Here is a 17,470-nt window from a genome sequence, read left to right as displayed (position 1 = left end):
GGAAATGTAGGCGGTGCGGACCCGCCTCCTCTCCTGCCGTACGTGCCGGGCCGCCAGCGCCGAGCCTGCCTGCGGGCCCGCCTCCTAACCAAGAGGCGTGTGGGTACGGCGGCACGACCCCACGCTTTGCTTCGTCTTACCTCGGCTGCTGCTTCTCCCGCCGCCGGGCTGTCTCCGGAGAAGATGGCAGCAGAGGAGGCTGCGGAGGCCTCGCTGGCGCGGCTGTCCGCCGAGCAGACGCAGCCGCGGCGAGAAGACCACGGTGACGATGAGAACCCCGAAAGCGGCGGCGGCGGCGAGACCGCAGCGCTCAGTGAGGGCCGGGCGGGGGGGGTTCTGAGCGGTGGCGCACGGGATGCGGACCCTCCGGCGCGCTGAGGGGCGGCTGCTGCCCCTCTGCCCGGGCGGTGCCGAGGGCGGGCGCCATGCGGAGGCGCGGGTGGGAGAGGCGCCTGCAGACAGCCCCGCGGGGGTTCGAATTTACAGCCGGGCGCACGGAGCCGCCTTCGTGCTGCTCATCCTTCACGTGAGCCCTGGAACCCCTGCGAAGTGAACAGAGCTCGTTTTTCCCCATTTTGCCGGCTGTTGTGTGGGATGGGGCCGGTGCGGGGCCGCACGTGCTCCCGGCGCGGCCCGCGGAGACCCGCCCGTACTGCGGGAGGAAACCGGGGCTCGCCTCACCCTTTAGTGAGGGGTTTTACTTTTGCCGTCGTTGATGATCTTTTATTCTCTCAAACCGTGGTCCACACGGTGCCATTACAGCCGAGGGCCCGCGGTGTGTGCCGCGCACCAGCCCCGCGTGGTTGCTCCTCAGTGTTTTCTGCCGATTACACTGAAACTGGTTGTGCTACTTTTCCAGCCGTCCCTAATGCGTTGGTGCTTTTACTGCTGCTGTCTTAGAGTTGAACTGACTCTTCTAACTAAAGAAAAAAGAGAATTTAGGCTCTTGGAAGCCTTTTGTGTTTGTGCGTATTCCTGATGGTCATTTTAAAAGTCCTGCACTCCTGCTTCTGCAGCAGACTGCTCTTCTTAATCATTTAGTGTGAAAGTTTATCTCTCCTCTTGCAGATGTATACACAAACTATATGTGCATATAAGCATACTCTCTCAGCCATTTTCACCTCTGCATTTGCTTTGATGATGAACGTTCCAACTCTGATGGACTTCAGTCACTGCTATCCTCTCACCATCCATTTTTGTAACTTAACCAGTTGTTCTTACAGTGCATAGAGTCATAATAAATCACTGTTGTTACAGATTTCTTATCAGAAGTCCTTTTACTCATTAAATTCTGTTTGTTTCTTTTATTTAACAACATCAAGTTGCACCAGGGAAGGTTTAGATTGGACATTAGGAAGAACTTTTTCACCAAGAGGGTTATTAAGCATTGGAACAGGGTGCCCTGGGAGGTGGTGGACTCCTCATCCCTGGAGATATTTAGAAGATGCATAGATGAGGTGCAGAGGGATAGGGTTTCATTTAGTGATGGACTTGGCTGTGTGAGGTTAGTGGTTGGACTCTTAAAAGTCTTTTCCAACCATAATGATTCTATGATTCTTCATTTTATCTGTATCCTTCTAGTAATAAAGTCTGTAGAAATTCTCACCAGGCACCTCGCAACTTTCTAACTGAGAAGTAGTCAGGAAATACAAGTCTGTCTCAGGTGAGTTGTCAGCCTAGAAATAGATCTATGAGAAATACATCAATACTCTTTGAGTGGCAATGCTGATCTTGATATATTTTAAGGTAGGCAGAATAACATAATACTCTGCTGCTGTCTTTCTAAACATTCTGTCTTGAGATATTCCTTTCATTTCCTCTTTCTGTTGTTTTTAATAACAGCAGAGATTTATGTCCAACTGTAATGTTTAAAAGCAAACAAAGAAAAAAATGCCAGGATGGCATTATTTCACTGGGGTTTTCAAGTATGTCTGATAATTAATCTCCTGTTATTCTCCAATATACTGTTTGTGTTGGGTTTTTTTTCTCCTTCACACTTAAAGAAATTTTTGCTTGTTTGAAGCACCAAATATATTTGTGTAATTCATTTATATCAACAGCACTGTTATTGATTCATTTGTTTGATTGATTTGTTAAGATGGCATCGTTGTCTCCGGAGAAACGGAAAGGAACAACCTGGATGTGAAAGTTCCTAAGTCAGAATTGGAAACTGAGGAAAAAGGAACAGAGGAAGAATCCACGAGGGAATCCGATAGCAGCATTTTGGATGTATCTTCTGATTATCCAAGAGGTTTGCTAACGAACTCTTAAGAATATTTGTGTTGTACTCAGAAAGGAGGAGGCAAGGCAGAAATAGTGGGGAAGAAAGGTAAAGGGAAGGTGTGAGCTCTCATTTTGCATATGTCCAATAGATACGGATGCTTTTGTCCATGCACCAGAATAAAATATTTTCCTAAGGTGTTAAAATTCTCTTTCAATTGGATGTCATTTTTCCCTCACAAACGTTTGTAGAAATCACTGGCAATTCACACATATGCACTGAAGTAAAGATGAGATGAAGTCAGTCTCTAATGCTAAAAGAACCACAGAGAGCAGAGAAAATCCACTGTACCCAACTGCAGAAATTAAAAGCCAGGAATTGCTTTTAAGTCTAGCTTTAAAACTCAGCTCTGTATCTTGAGCACGTTGATCAGTTGCTATCTTTGTTTCATATAAGAAAAGACAAAAACTGATCTTGTAAAAACATAGTAAAGGCTTAAAATTGCTGCAGAATCAGTATTTCTGTAAACTGGGATGTTTGGTGTGCTGAAACCAATAAAGTTGATTTATTGGATAAGCTGATTCTCTTGGTTTTAGCAAATTCTCCCATTGACTGATAGGTTAAAATGTTAGGAGGTAAAAGTAGAAGTTAAAACTCTCCTCCCTAAGGAGGAAAGAAAAAAAAAAGAGTAGAATTTTTTGTGTCCTGGCTATACAGTAAGTAATTGTTACCTACAGTTTGCATACTTCTAGTTGATACTTGTTTTGTCAGACAGTCCATAGGATATTTCTGTACTGCCTTGTGCATGATTTGCATTCACTAATGATGCTGAGCAGTAAAATAAGGAGTAAATGGAATGTGACTTGATTTTTCCAATTTGAGACACTTGATGTGTGTCAGTGTTAAAAAGCAAATAGAAATATAGGGAAATGTATGGCTTTTGATACAGAACTCTTCTGGGGATTAATATTCCAGTCATTCCTTCTACTGTGGATTTTGAAGGATGCAAACAAGTATTCTAATTGGTATTATAGTTGATCTCTAATAGTGTCAGGTTTAAAAGGTTGCATAGAAAAATAGCAGTGAACTAAAAAAAATTACCTAAGAATGTTTAACTTGTAAATATTTCTGCTTTTCAGAGAAACATATTTCAATTCAAAGGCATCTTGCTGATCTAGAGAAACTAGCTGACCTGAAAGAAGGTGAGTTTACCATGGCAGCATCCCACAACACAGGTCTTTATGCTACAGGTATTTATATATTTCCTTAGCTTTAATTTTTAACACACTATATACATTTGTAATGCTTGAAGACTAGGGGTGTCATAGAAAATAGCTCTATGAATTGTTTCCTTTCTTATTTAATGTTGTACTTCCTTCAGTAAGTTGAAGGCCTTAATGATTCAATCTTTTTCTGATACTGGCAGTGTTCATGGATCAGCAAAATGGTAATTCTAGCTATGCTTAGTCTCATTTCTGTTTTAGTTCAATCACCACAACAGGGAAGTTGATTGTTGTATTTGAATATCAGTTTAAATCAATATTTTTTCTGGTTTGGATGTTTGGTTTCTTTTCTTTCTCCTCACTTTATATTCATTTCTGATCTAGATGTACATTGGACGATTGCTTTGAGACTGGAAAGTGTTTTTATTGCAACTCCTAGATTTTCCCTGATTACATGTGTGTATTTAGTAGTGGCAGCCCTTGCAGCTGAAACTAGTCTTTATTCACAGATTGAGGGAAAACATCAGGGTCCACATAGATAGGCTCAGACTCATATAGCTCTTGTGCCTTAATCATTTTTTTGAGTGGCCACTGATGGAAATAATAGCCTTCCTCCATGACTGTTTAATTCTACTAACAAATACACCAAAAGCTTCTATAGAGAGTTTCTTGCTTTTTTAATAATGAAATAGACCAGAAGTATCTCCTAAGTCTGGTACTAGTAGCTGTTGCTGAGCCAAGTTACATGTGAAGTCCACGGTAGTGACAAGAATCCTATTGTTCCCTTGCCTGTTCTCAACAGTCATTTTTTCCTTCTGCCATGGATATAGCATTCTTCTGCCCTGTCCTTAATGGACTGGCTTGTATTTGTTAACATTGCCTTGTGAGTTTCATACTCAGTAAGTCACAGGTGAATAAGAGAGGTTGATCTGCCTCTGTTAGCTTCAGTGGCTTGGGATTCTGCATGGACAGAGGAATCAGAAAAGGAATGTTACTATTGTGCAAGACTGAGATAAGTAATTATTATTATAGATGCCCATGTTATATGGCATGTTTCCAAATTCATCCTCTACTATTCTACCATACAGAATTTTCAGCTAAATTCTGCGTGAGGGGCAGCTTGACATTCATCAGTCTTAAGACTCAGCAGCAGATGTATCCATGCTCTGATACAGAACTCCTGTGTACAGCTCTATGACATACATCTCCCAACACCTTTGATATCCAATGATCTTGCCCTTGCTTTATCTAAAAGATTCAGGAGAAGGAAAGACAAATTCTTGTTCCAACTTCTTCAGTTGAGGGATTCTTTTGAAACTTTGCAAGTCTGTAGTCTTTGTCTATAAAATTCTGTTATTCTGCAATGCTCTTCAGAAGCTGCAGTAGCCTCTTGTTGCTGGCATAAAAAATACTAGAAAACAAAACCTAAAGGTTGTAGAAGTTAATGATCTTTAAAGGAATAATGTTCTTGTCTATATTCTACAGAGCAGAAAGAGACAATCCATACATTTGAAGTTTGTTTGTGCCTGAAATAGAATATACCCTGGGTCATTCATCTTTAATTCCCATTGATAGTACCTTCATCTTTTTTTTCTCTTAACATGTATCTCTGTTACCATGAGTGTAATATGTTTCCCATATTGCTTACTTATTTTCAGATGAAAGGAAGCCTTGTCCATTGTGTCCTGAGGAGAAATTCAAAGCTTGCTTTAGTCATAAGCTCCATCGTCACCTCCAGAATTTGCACTGGAAAGTTTCTGTTGAATTTGAAGGTAACGGCAGTCATATTTTAATAGTAATTACTAGAAGAAATTGTGTTTCTGTAGGACATCATTCAGAGTTTCATCTTTTTAAATTGATCTTGACTGAAGCATCTTGTTACCAGCTCTGAATTAGAACTATATTTTAACATAATGAATTTAGACCTAGGATGTAAAATGTAAATGTAAAATACTTCTTTATTCTGCCAAAATAGTTACAGTTGTGCATTTTCTCATTTAACAAAACCCAATTCTTTGGCATGTCATAACAATTACTATAACATTTCCAATATGTATATGATAAAAATTACTTTAATAAAAGTCTTGATTACATTGTTAATGATCAGACACACACACCAGTGCAGTCATTTTTGGCTTATAAAGATTCCATTCCATACCTGAACTATTTATTTAGTATCAGTGTTTACTGGCTGTATCTGTTACAAAGACTCTGTGGTCTGCTTGTAAGATGCATTAAAATCCCTACAGGAAGATAAAGAAGGAAAAGAAGGTGAACAGTGTGTGGGTTTTTTTTTTTTAAAAAAAAAAAAACTAGGTATGTGGGTTTGCAGGAAATAAAATTACTAATTGGAAGAAGATGGACAAGATTAAACTAAAAATGATGTGAACTGAGCTCTGTTTGTGTGTGCGTTAGCAGGTGTCTTTTGGGGGTATTGTTTTTCTTTAAACTGTGGAACCTAAGTTTTAGAGAAGTGTTCACACAAGTCTTTTAGCCAGGGAGCAAAACTTCTGTAAAGCACTCACAGGTACTTTTGAAAGTTCCACCTTCTGTTGTCTTACTGTACTGTGACATAACAAGAATTTGTCTTCCAGGATACAGAATGTGCATCTGTCACTTACCTTGTCGTCCAGTAAAACCAAGCCTTGTTGGAGACCAGGTAAAAATGCTAAATCAGAGAAACATTTGTTACCCTACAAAATGGGGGAAATGGGTGATTTAGGGCAAGTTTTGCCATCTACTTAGTCACAAAACATGTCTTGCAATCTGGTGTGGGATATTGAGAGCATTATCAGTCTGGAATTTTAAGTATTTGGTATAACCCTTGGGGAGTTGAGTGTCCTGTCTCCCTCTTATTTCTGTGGGTAGCTGCTTAGGTGATGTAAAACACAGTCACAGTTTGGAGCCAACAGCAGCTTTGTGGGGAAGAGAGAAGGGTTTGTAGGCCAGGCGATGGATGCTTCTCAGCTCCTTCCCTGGCTGCTGAGTGTGTGGGGCTTAGCAGCATGCAACTGGTCGAGGTGCAGTGGCAGGGTGGCTGTGCTGTGCTGCCTCTGCAGGAGTGATTATCTACAGGTTGTAAATTCAAAATATTCTGTATGCACCAGAGGTAACAGACAGATGACTTCTTCCTGTGCTAGTGTTCAGGTACAGTTCTACTGTCACCATGTTTTATGTATTCTGAAACTACAGGTACTATGTTTTACAGGCATTTTCAAAGATGGGAGCCCATTACCATTGCATCATCTGTTCAGCAACTATCACACGAAGAACTGACATGATAGGTCATGTTAACCGCCATGTGAATAAAGGAGAGACTGAATCAAGGTTTATTACAGGTAGGTTTGTTTTTACATAAAACATTCAATCTGTTTATGTTATGTAGCACATGCAATAGCTGTGATATGTAGGTGAGAGACCTGAGAAAAATTCCCAAGCAAATTTAGCTTTAATAAAGAGAAATCTGCCTTTAATATTTCGGAACATTTTTCTCCACGAAGATGTAGCAGTGCTGTGATTCAGTCTCTGCCAGTTACTGGGTTCTTTTCCGTAAATAATACTCCCTTCATAATTAGTTTAATGTTGTAAATACACATTCTGTCTCTCAAAAAGAATGAGAGACATGGCATCCATAAAATAAAATCTGTACAGACAATTTCATGCCTCTCTATTTCATAGAATCACAGAGTCATTTATATTGGAAGGACTTTTAATATCATTAAGTCCAACCATTAACCCAGCACTGCTGTGGCCACCACTAAACTGTGTCTTTCAGCACCACAGCTACTTGTCTTCTGAATCCCTCCAGGGATGGTTACTTCACCACTTCCCTGGGCAGACTCCTTATCTGCTTGATCCTTATCTGTGAGACTAGAAGAGAAATTGTTGCCTGCTGTTCTTCCCCCAAATGCTTGTTAACTGATCCACATGCTAGCTGGGTTGCAGTGTAACCCATATTTCTTACTACATGGAAGCAAATTTTCAGTTTAATTTATCAAATGTGCTTATCTTAATTTCAAGTCTCTTTCCTTCCCCCACAATCACTTTTAGTTCCTGCTTCCAAGTCTTCTCATCGAGTGCTGAAAGAGTCAGCCACAGAGGTGCAAGTTCTTCCCAACTACTCCACACCCCAGAAAACAGATTCCTATTTTAATCCTAAAATGAAACTCAACAGGTAAGAGAACAGGGAGTGGGAGTATGCACCAGAGAGCTGGTGAGTTTGTAGTAAAAAATACTCTGTGTTTTGAAAAGCAAACCCTGTGAAACTTTTGTTCAGATGGAAGGAGGAATAGTTTTCCATCAGAGAATTCTTCTTGGCAAATAATAAACCCAAGAACACTTTATGGGAAATATTGCCATTTCTGAAGCAATAAGATATTTAATAGTTTGTGGAGAAGAACTGGATTTGAAAGGAGCACACTTCAAATGAAGTGCTTCACTTCAATGAAGCACTCTTCATTGTATGTGCTTCAGATGTTTTCCTGTGAATCTCCACAAGATGCTACAGAAGTCACTGCTCTTTCTCCTCTAACTGGACAGCAGCATACCTGTGATTTACAGTTTCATATTCTGGGCCTTTTTCTATGGGCTCTCAAATTCCTCAAGTGTGTTCTCATTATTTGCTTTTTAAAAAATGAAGGAAGAAACATTGTCTTTTTATAAAGTGAGTCATAAATGGTGTCTGTACCACAACTGTGTTGGTGCTCCCACTTTACAGTGTGAGCATCGACTGTGCTCCAGCCCATGCTGACCCTGCACATCCTTAGGGCTGTTAATATTTGCTCTTGGGGGTTTCAAGTTTGCAGAGGCATGCCTCTGAAGAGGGCCACTGCAACCAGGGTTAGAGCTGTGTCTAGAAGAGCAAGGCCTGTTCCTCAACACAGTGGAATTTCAGTGCTCCACAGTAATTCCTGACATCTTTGCAAACACAGAGCCATTAGTCAGGTAGTGTCAGCTTGTGGCAGGAAAGTAAGAAAAGCAGTTTATACTTTTGACTGCTCACCACTTCTCACAGTAACTTACTTTAAGAATAATATCCTTTTAATGTCCTTTAAGGATCTTATTTTATGAATATCCTGCTGTAAAATTAAATTGTGAAGGGTAGTTGAGAGGTTTTGATTTCCCATTCTTAAGTGTAAAAGGCAGAATTAACTTAAATATTCTAGAATTATGTTCAAGGGAAATGAAACAGAATAAACATATTTTTTTCAGTTTACTGTGGCTGTTCTTTTTTCTTTCCCAGGCAGTTGATATTCTGTGCACTGGCTGTTCTAGCAGGGGAGCGTAAACCAATAGAGTGTTTGGATGCTTTTGGTGCTACTGGTAAAGTCCATTTATCTCATCTTTTGCCTAATATCCAATAGTAAGAAGCTGCAGAAATCAGTAGTAACTGACATTGTGTATTCAAAAATTACGTGAGATACACAATCATTTTCTTCTGTAGGCAGGCACTTATTAGCTTCCATACAAGAAAACAACTGTCAAGAGTCTGGTAGTGGGATTTTTTTAAAAGACTTAAAATAATATTAAAGCAAAGTTTAGTTGTCTCATTAAATGTTGCCTTAATGTCCATGAAATGGCATCTTCCTAAACTTACGTCCAAGGGCACAGATCTCCTGTAACTCCGTAGCAGTGGAATTTGGCCATAAAATCAAACTGTGGTTTAAAAATGGTGATGAGTACAAACTTTTATCAGAATAATCTCTTAATGGACTACAAAAATGCTGAACATGAATGAAAAGTGGTAATATCAGTGTCTGTTAACCATGTGGGACAGAAACAAAAAGAGATTTGGATTGCTGCCTCATGATCAGCCATCTATTGTAAATTTACAGTCCTACTTGAGAACAGCAGGAACCGCTTAGTGTTTTGAATAAAAATTCTTGGTAATGAGTTTATCAGCATTCTGAACTAGACCAGACTTCACAAGAGTATCCTGTCCAGAGCTGCTGCAGTGTAATCAGAGACTTTACTACAAATTTCAGCAATAAACACTCAGCTCATCTAAGAAGGTGACAGACTGTACCTTTTCATACCCCATTGCCCCTCTGTGCTGAAACAGAAGGTCACCAACCCATTGTTTGCAGGAAGATGACAAACTTAGCAGCACACATACTTCTGTATTATTAAAAGGATTACTTTTTCTTAGCAAGTTTGACCCAGAAGCCAACTCCTCCTCCTGTCCCACAGTTAACAATTCTGTCTTTTCTTAGGTATAATGGGATTGCAGTGGGCAAAGCATCTCAGAAGTTCTGTGAAAGTTACGATTAATGATTGTAATGAAAAGTCTGTGACCATGATTCAGGAAAACTGCCATTTAAACAAAATGAAGGTGAAAGTGAACACTAAGGAAGAAGACAATGATGAAGCTGTGGGAGATGGAGAGGAAAATACTGACACCATTGAGGTGACAAAAATGGATGCCAATGTTATCATGCATTTGAGGTCATTTGATTTTATGTAAGTGTTGAATGTTGCTGTAAGAATTTTCTGACTTGATAATGACACACCTCAACTCATCTCCTGGTATATGATTATTTGGGCAAGTTGGAATGAAAGAATCAGCCAATGACCACTTGGTATTTTAACTGTAATTCTGTTGACCCAGAAATGGGGTGAGGAAAGAACTTTGAATCTTAAATGTTTTAGAAATCAGTGGAAAAATATTAAGCCCTTCTTACATCCAGAAGGACTAGAGATGTACATGGAAATTTTAAGCCAGACTGGTTTTTTAATAACTTCATTGTCTGCTTGATAAAGAGAAATGTCAAAGTAGTCTCTTTTTTTGAAAAAAACCCACCTTCTAATTAGTTTAAAATGCATACCTGTGCATGGTGGTGTTCAGAAACTGATTGCATCTCTTGTTTAAATCCATTTAGCAGCACATTCATTTTCAATTAAAGTAGGCAGAATCTTCCAAGTTGGGTTTATAGCTGATACATTCAAAACCTGTACAGACATCAAAATAAGTGATTGGATTTTGAGGATGTTGATTAATGTCCAGATCTAAGCAGCAAGTATTCAGTATGAAAATTAGGCTGATTATTTAGACTGTAAATTGGAATGCATGCATATGAAGATGCATCGGACCAATATTCTTGTAACTTGCATTAGTTAGTGGGTTAGGATGCAAAGAAAAGAACTTGCTGTTTTGTGGTGATGTGAAATTTCTAGCATAGTGCTTCCCTGGCTTCTGCAATTTGACACTTTGTATTGAATATTGTGAATTTCAATTCCCGTTCCTCCTTTTGTTTTAAATATGACTATAGGTGAGGATTATAAAGCAGTGTTTTCCTCCCCTTAAAGGTAAACTCTTGGGCATTTCTGGATACTTATGGTATTCCTTTCTCTTCAGCCATCTGGACCCCTTTGGAACTTCTGTGAATTATCTGGATTCTGCCTTTAGAAACGTGAGAAATCTTGGAATTGTGTCACTGACCTCCACAGACATCAGTTCTCTGTATGCAAAGGCTCAGCACGTTGCCCTACGTCATTATGGCTGCAATATTGTCAGAACAGAGTACTACAAGGAGCTGGCAGCCAGAATAGTAATTGCTGCTGTTGCAAGGTACTGCTAAATTGCCTCAAACTGTGGTAAAAAAATGAAGATTCTTAGTGACAAATACTTTAGGCTGATGCTCTACATGTTCAGTTCCCAGAATTCCCCACTTCTAAAAGACAGACTTTTTCATGCAAAATTCATGTTTCAGATTTTATGTCTGCTGGTAAGGAATAATGTAAATGTTAAACTAAAAGACTGGGCAAGAGGAAAAGGCATTGATGGAGCAGGGGTTTAGGGTAGGAGTGAGAGGTGGTAACAAAGTAATACCCAGGCCTGTGTAGCTGCAAACTCATTCCTCTGTCACTGTTATCATTTTAGTGCTGTGTAGGACTTTGTAAATATTATTTAAGCTGCTTGAATGGCTTCTAAGGTTTACAGTTAGACTTGCTTCAGTTGAAACTGATGTTTGCTTCAGACCCCTGTGCTTGAGGTTAAACACATGTATGTAATTAATAACTTGTGACAGCAGGCATTTACATATCAGTATGTTCAGTAACTTCAGTCAACTAAATAAGACATAAAACCTGGTCCCTACTTGGAGGCAAAAAAGATACAGGCAAGAGGATGGGCCAGCTGCTTAGGACAGAATGGGATGAAATGCGGGCTTCAGAATGCGAGGGCAAACTACTGACCTGAGTATGTTTAAGCTTTGCTTCTCCATCTCCCTGCATATGTGAAGTTGCCCCCTACAGAATATTCTTAGATGCATACATTCTGCCTCAGCAAGCTTTTAGTTGTGTCCTGGGTTCTGTGCTCCAGCTCCTCAATGCTTACCTGTTCAGGAGCTGCTCACTTGCCTCCCCACAGCCCTTACTCAGTTAACGCTCCATGACTTACCATCACGTGTGTCCCTCCATGTTTCCGCTTTCTCAGATTCTTACGCTGTTTTGTTAGAATCTCCTGGCTGTAGGTAGGTATTTGGATAGAATGATGATGCAGATGGCAGAGCAATATTTCTAGATGCAATAAAAAGAGGCACACCAAAGTTTGCTTAACCTTACGGGGAGACAAAACCAGGCACTTAAGAAGCAACACTTCTGATTGCTTTCTCTGATCTTCAGGGTTTTTTTCTAGGAAGTGGAGGAGCTCAAGAACTTCTCAGGGAGTTCAGGCACCCGTGGCAATCTTTGTCTGCTGCTTTCAGTACAACATGGTTTTCTGTTTGTTTTTCCTTCGTAGAGCTGCAGCTCGCTGTAACAAAGGCATTGAAGTTTTGCTCACAGTAGCTCTAGAACATTTTGTTCTAGTAGTGGTCAGAGTTTTAAGGGGACCATCTCCTGCGGATGATTCAGCAAAGAAAATAAGATATCTCATCCATTGCCAGTGGTGTGAAGAGAGAATCTTTCAGAAAGAGGGTAATATGGTAGAAGGTAAATAGTATTTCCTTTGTAATTTCTGAAAGGTCTGAATCCTCTATTTCCATTTTTTGCATCTTTGGGCCTTATATGCCTTTAGTAAAGTAATAATTCCCTGTAATATAGCATTAGGTGTATAGCATGAGGTGGAGAAGGTACCATGCTTTATGGTAATGGGTTAGTTGTTTGCAAGCATGTTCCTGTGAACATGGTGGATTTGTTTGTAGCCAGGACACACTCCAATCAGCTGCAGCTGCCAGGGCCCTGATATGCCCATGGGTCTGTCCTTTCAATGAAGGGTATGTAGAGTGGGACTGTACCACTCAGTTCCTCCAGACAGTGGCAGCTGGATAGATTTGGGTTGTCAGACTGCTTTCCCGCCGTTCATTTCAGTCACCTTAAAATGTGTGGGCTAACCAGGGTCACTTCCCTGACCTACAGGTTTACTCTGCCTGCACTCAGGCAGTACCTGATGGAAGTACCTCCAGAGGTGTGTTAGGAAAGGTACCCACCTTTGGAATGGGCAGCCCGTTCCAATGCTTGACAACCCATTCAGTAAAGAAATTCCTCCTCATATCCAGCCTGAACCTCCCCTGGTACAACTTGAGGCCATTTCCTCTTGTTCTATTGCTTGTTACTAGGGAGAACAGATCAACCCCCACCTCGCTACAACTTCCTTTCAGGTAGCTGTAGACAGTGATAAGGTCTCCTGTGAGCCTTCTTTTCTCCAGGCTAAACAGCCCCAGACCCCTCAGCCGTTCCTCATATGAGATGTGCTCCAAATCCTTTACCAGCTTGGTAGTCTGCCTCTGGATCGTCTCCGGCATCTCAATGTCCTTATAGAGAGGGGCCCAAAACTTCTGAGTAACTTCCACCAGTGAGCTACGACTTCACATCTGTGGCATCTCTCCAGTGAATCAGGCATTGCTGACTTTGAAAACAACACAAATCCTGTTTTTTTTCTGTTGTAGAAAACCCTTACCAGCAGCTGCCTTGTGATTGCCATGGCAGCATGCCGGGCAAGACGGCCGTAGTTCTGGGGCCTCTCTGGTAAGCTGGAATGCAGTACAGAACAGGAGAACAGCACAGGTTGGAGGGACCTTGGGAGGGCAGCTCTGCAGTCTTGGATTAAATTGCAACTGCTGGGTATTGCAGCACTGCAAAAGGCATTGCAGCAATGGGGGGGAATCTGGAAACGTTGATTTGATTTGCATTTGCCAGGCTATTCAGTTTTTGCTTTTGTTCAAAGAGGACAAAATAAATAAGAAATTTGCTTTACATCTCACATTCAGTGCAACAGATGTGACACATCCTGCACAGGAGAATCTGGCTGTGTGTTTCTCTAGTTGCCAAATGTTAAGCAGCAGTTTATTGCTTGAGACTTGTGGAGCAGTTAATGAGTAAATCTTTATATGTGCTGAGGCTAGTAAGTAATGTTATGCTTCACAATTCATAGTTAGCATTTTCTCTTGTCAGAAATAAAAAGAAATTCTTTTAAGTCTTTCAACCAGTATTAAGTCTTTCAAAGCAATATTAAAATCAACTGATAATGCCTTTCTTCTAGGGGTCAAATTACTTTCTCGACGTTGTAAGGCAAGTCACTGGTGGAAACAGTTACCAGTGCTGAGATCTTGATTTTTTTTTAATGTGAGACCAATTTTTTGCTACTGGAAACAAAGCCATTAAAAATATCACTGAGTTAAGAACAGGCAGCTTGATGAGCACTTTGGTGTAGTAAAATTGCTGATCAGTCTGGGTGAGAGAGTTTTAGAGCAATGTTTTTGCTTTCATTGGAAGTTATAACTTTTCCCTTGTCTTGCTGTGTTTCATAGGTCAGGAGCCCTCTTTAACACTGGATTCCTCAGAAGAATGCTGCTTGAGGCAGTCCAGTATGGTTTGGATGAAGCTCAGCCACTTCTGAAGACGTTAGTTTGTGAAGCTGAGTGCACACCTTTAAAACATGCTTCTACCCCTAGTCCTTACGATGAGAACAAACAAGGTAGGAAAAAAGTAGGGACTTTGTGGTGGTTTGGAGAGGTGCTGCTCTTTGGTTGCTCACTGCTAACAGCAGTGTTGCAGAACGAGGTCAAGAAAATGTTTGTTGCTTTGACTGCAGCATGGGGCCTGTCAGCTCTTGTCAGCTGGTCTCCAGTGCTGCAGAAAAGAGCAGGGTCTGTCAAAGGCTGAGTGCTGCACTTAAGACATCTTTAATCAGTACAACAGGTCCTGAACCACACAGAGAGAAAATGCAGGCAGCTTGGCAGCCAGGAAATGCAGCACATTCCCTGAAGCCTGCTCCTCCTTGGGTGCACTCTGAGCCCGGGCCTGTGAGCCTGTGCTGTTAGGGAGGGCTCCAGCAGCCCTGCTCTGAGGGATGGCAAACCAGTGTGCCACAAGAAAGGGCTTTCTCACAGGACTGCTCTGCTGCTGCGAAAGGAAATGGAATTTTGCACATCTCATCTCAGTTCAAAGTACTGAGTTTGTAAGGAAAAGTTACCCAAGTGTGTGCTTCTTACTATGCTTCCTTCTGGAGGCCAGAATGTGCCAAGGCATTTTGCCATTTGACAGTCTTACAGTAGAACTAATTTTGACTTTTAATTGCATTCTAGAAGAGTGTGGCGTATATATCAAAACACCAAATACTTCTGCAGAATCCTACTTAGTGCATGGTAAGTAGACGGTTTTGCTGTAGCTCTTGCAGTTTAAGATGAAGCTATAGTTTCACTGATGACTAAGCCAACCTCCTCTTCACATATTTTTTTTTTTTGTATTTAACAATACTGGTACTCAAGATTTCCCACTGATTTTACTTTCATCCAGAATCCTATTCACTAGTAAAAGAAGAACTCCATGAAGCTTGCTTGACTTCTTGACTTCTTTTTATTACTGAAAATGGCATGTTAATTAAATTCAGGCCAGATTTTAACTCTATACAAAATACTAGTTTATAAAAACAGGCACAAAGGTGTAGTTGCTAAGTGGCTTTTTGTGTGTGTGTTCCGAAGAAACACAAGGAAGAATTTCTTCACTGTGAGGTTGAGGGAGCACTGGAACAGGCTGCCCAGATGGGTTGTTGGGTCTCCTTCTCTGGACACATTCAAAACCCACCTGGACGAGTTCCTGTGTGACCTACTCTAGATGTTCCTGCTCTGGCAGGGGGGTGGGACTAGACGATCTTTCAAGGTCCCTTCCAGCCCTTAACGTTCTGTGATTCTGTGTGTGCTCCTATGTACACGCTTTGGTTTCACTGACACTTTTTTTGGTCTCACTGAATCTTCCCTGCTTTCACTGGCCTTTTTTGTGGTCCAGGAAAAAGAAAAGGTGAGGAACTGATGCGAAATGCAGCCAAGCGCCAGAAGTCTGAGGGCAGCTCCGAGCACCCTGCCTTTTACTACAACATCCACAGACACAGTATTAAAGGAATGAACATGCCAAAGTAAGGTTTTCCTTTCAATTCCAGTCTTTTAGTCCTATGACAACTGGTACTGAACCAGTCTTATTAGCATTACCTCCTTCTTAAATGTTTGTGTGCTTGGTTTTTGTTTCCAGGTTAAATAAGTTCTTGAGCTATCTCTCCGAAGCTGGGTACCGAGTGAGCCGGACTCACTTTGATCCCATGGGCGTGCGCACAAACGCGCCCTTGGCCCAGTTTAAGACTGTTCTGATGAAGTACAGCACCCCCACGTACACGGGGGCGCAGGCTGAAGGCCCTCTCCATCTAACTGGAGAGGCCCAGGCAGGAGAGGAGGTTCAAGCTGCTGCAGAAGATGCCAAGTTTCTAGAAGAGGATAAATACGGAGTGGCTGCTGCCATGTCAGCAGCGCAGCACCCTGCACACTGTGCAGCTGAGTAATGCATGTCGCTTTGCTCACACGTGAGCCTGGCAGACACTTGCCAGCAGCCCCTGTTCCAGGAAGCCAGTACTTCTCACCAAACTGGATTTTGAAAATAGTTGCCCACTCTTTTAATTTGAAAAGCTGTTAGAATGATGTAGCAGAGCTCAGCCCTGCCCACAGCATCCAGGGCCAAAGCACTGTTGCTGTGAGAAGGTCTCTGAGACAGTTCCTTACTTTTATGCTGATGTCCACACTGACACTGGGCCTGCTCCTGGCTCTTTGTTAAAGCCTTATTGCTAGCACAGAGTCCAGACAGGGGGATGGGGCCAAAAGTCTTGAGCATTTCTGAACATGAGGTTAATGTGAAATGGAATATTCCCAAAAAAACCTGACTGGTAACAGTTCAGAGGGAGGTGGTGTGAAGATGATAAAATACTGTAGGATAAAATACAATCTGGGTCTAAGCAAGCCAGAGAGCCCTAACTGGGTGCAGTTGGAACTCCAGCCTGCACCTGTGCTTTGGCATTGAGTCAGTTCCATAGCTGTACCTACGAGTGAGAATGGAAGGGAACGGTTACACAGCTGTTATTGAAACCTCTGTTTCTAACCAAACTTTAGTGGACTGCGTTAGTCACCCCAGGTAGCTGTCTGTTCAGAGATTACCTTTGGTTGTGCATAGGGTCAAGGCACAAGGTGAAGTTCTAGGTTGCTGGGAATTGGTCAATAATACAGTTTTAGCTGTTAAAAAAGAGCTCTTCCGTGAATGAGCAAAGATGCTGTGTGGTGGTAGTAGAATCTGGTTTCTTTAAATAAATGGCAGCATTCCAGCCACAGAAGCTTGACTTTGTCCTTTCTTTGCTCCCAAATTTTGTTCAGATCCCTCCATCGCCGTCACTTGAGTTGGGAACAGTGCTCACAACTGCTGGCATGGTTTTTCCCAGGTTTGTTCAGCCTGACCCCCAGTGTTGGGCTTATTCATCTAAGAGCAGGATATGAAGGGGCTTGTGCCAAACAGAAAAACCAGAAGTGATGGATTGCCAAGAGGGTTTGGGTGCTGAAATCAGTGTCAGGTTATCTGCTGATCAGTGTGCTGTGGGAGAAATGCCAGAAGACACTGAATTGTTAGGATATGATGTGGTTACCAGTATGGCTCAGGCCTCTGGTGCCTGTTAGCTGAGGGACACATCCACCTCCACACTCCATACAGCAGAGAGGAGCTACCCACAAGCACAATGAGCTCTGGGGGTGTTTTATTTAGCTGTGACTGAGGGAAG

At 41.7% G+C, this 17,470-nt stretch overlaps 1 protein-coding gene across 1 annotated transcript; it reads left to right on the top strand.

Moving 5' to 3' along the window:
* Window positions 1-26: 26 nt before the first annotated feature.
* Window positions 27-17,008, top strand: TRMT1L (tRNA methyltransferase 1 like). The gene is made up of 16 exons (XM_062004176.1): window positions 27-313; window positions 2,099-2,251; window positions 3,361-3,423; window positions 5,103-5,216; window positions 6,039-6,103; window positions 6,653-6,782; window positions 7,495-7,618; window positions 8,687-8,766; window positions 9,657-9,903; window positions 10,799-11,011; window positions 12,185-12,375; window positions 13,332-13,410; window positions 14,193-14,359; window positions 14,970-15,029; window positions 15,670-15,796; window positions 15,910-17,008. Exons 1-16 carry the CDS (start codon window positions 184-186, stop codon window positions 16,211-16,213), a joined length of 2,247 nt encoding a protein of 748 aa, XP_061860160.1. The 5' UTR covers window positions 27-183; the 3' UTR covers window positions 16,214-17,008.
* Window positions 17,009-17,470: the final 462 nt, after the last annotated feature.

Source organism: Colius striatus, chromosome 10 (genome assembly GCF_028858725.1).
Source record: "Colius striatus isolate bColStr4 chromosome 10, bColStr4.1.hap1, whole genome shotgun sequence".
Classification (NCBI taxonomy): domain Eukaryota; kingdom Metazoa; phylum Chordata; class Aves; order Coliiformes; family Coliidae; genus Colius; species Colius striatus.
The sequence above is the reverse complement of the archived record's forward strand: the minus strand, read 5'-3'. Positions and strand labels throughout refer to the sequence as shown.

Bases quoted from the DNA above. Each gene is read 5' to 3' on its own strand.
- TRMT1L (XM_062004176.1), top strand. From the start codon at position 184: ATGGCAGCAGAGGAGGCTGCGGAGGCCTCGCTGGCGCGGCTGTCCGCC. The intron at 2,252-3,360 runs GTTTGCTAACGA...TCTGCTTTTCAG, and splicing joins ATCTTCTGATTATCCAAGAG to AGAAACATATTTCAATTCAA. The intron at 7,619-8,686 runs GTAAGAGAACAG...TTTCTTTCCCAG, and splicing joins CCTAAAATGAAACTCAACAG to GCAGTTGATATTCTGTGCAC.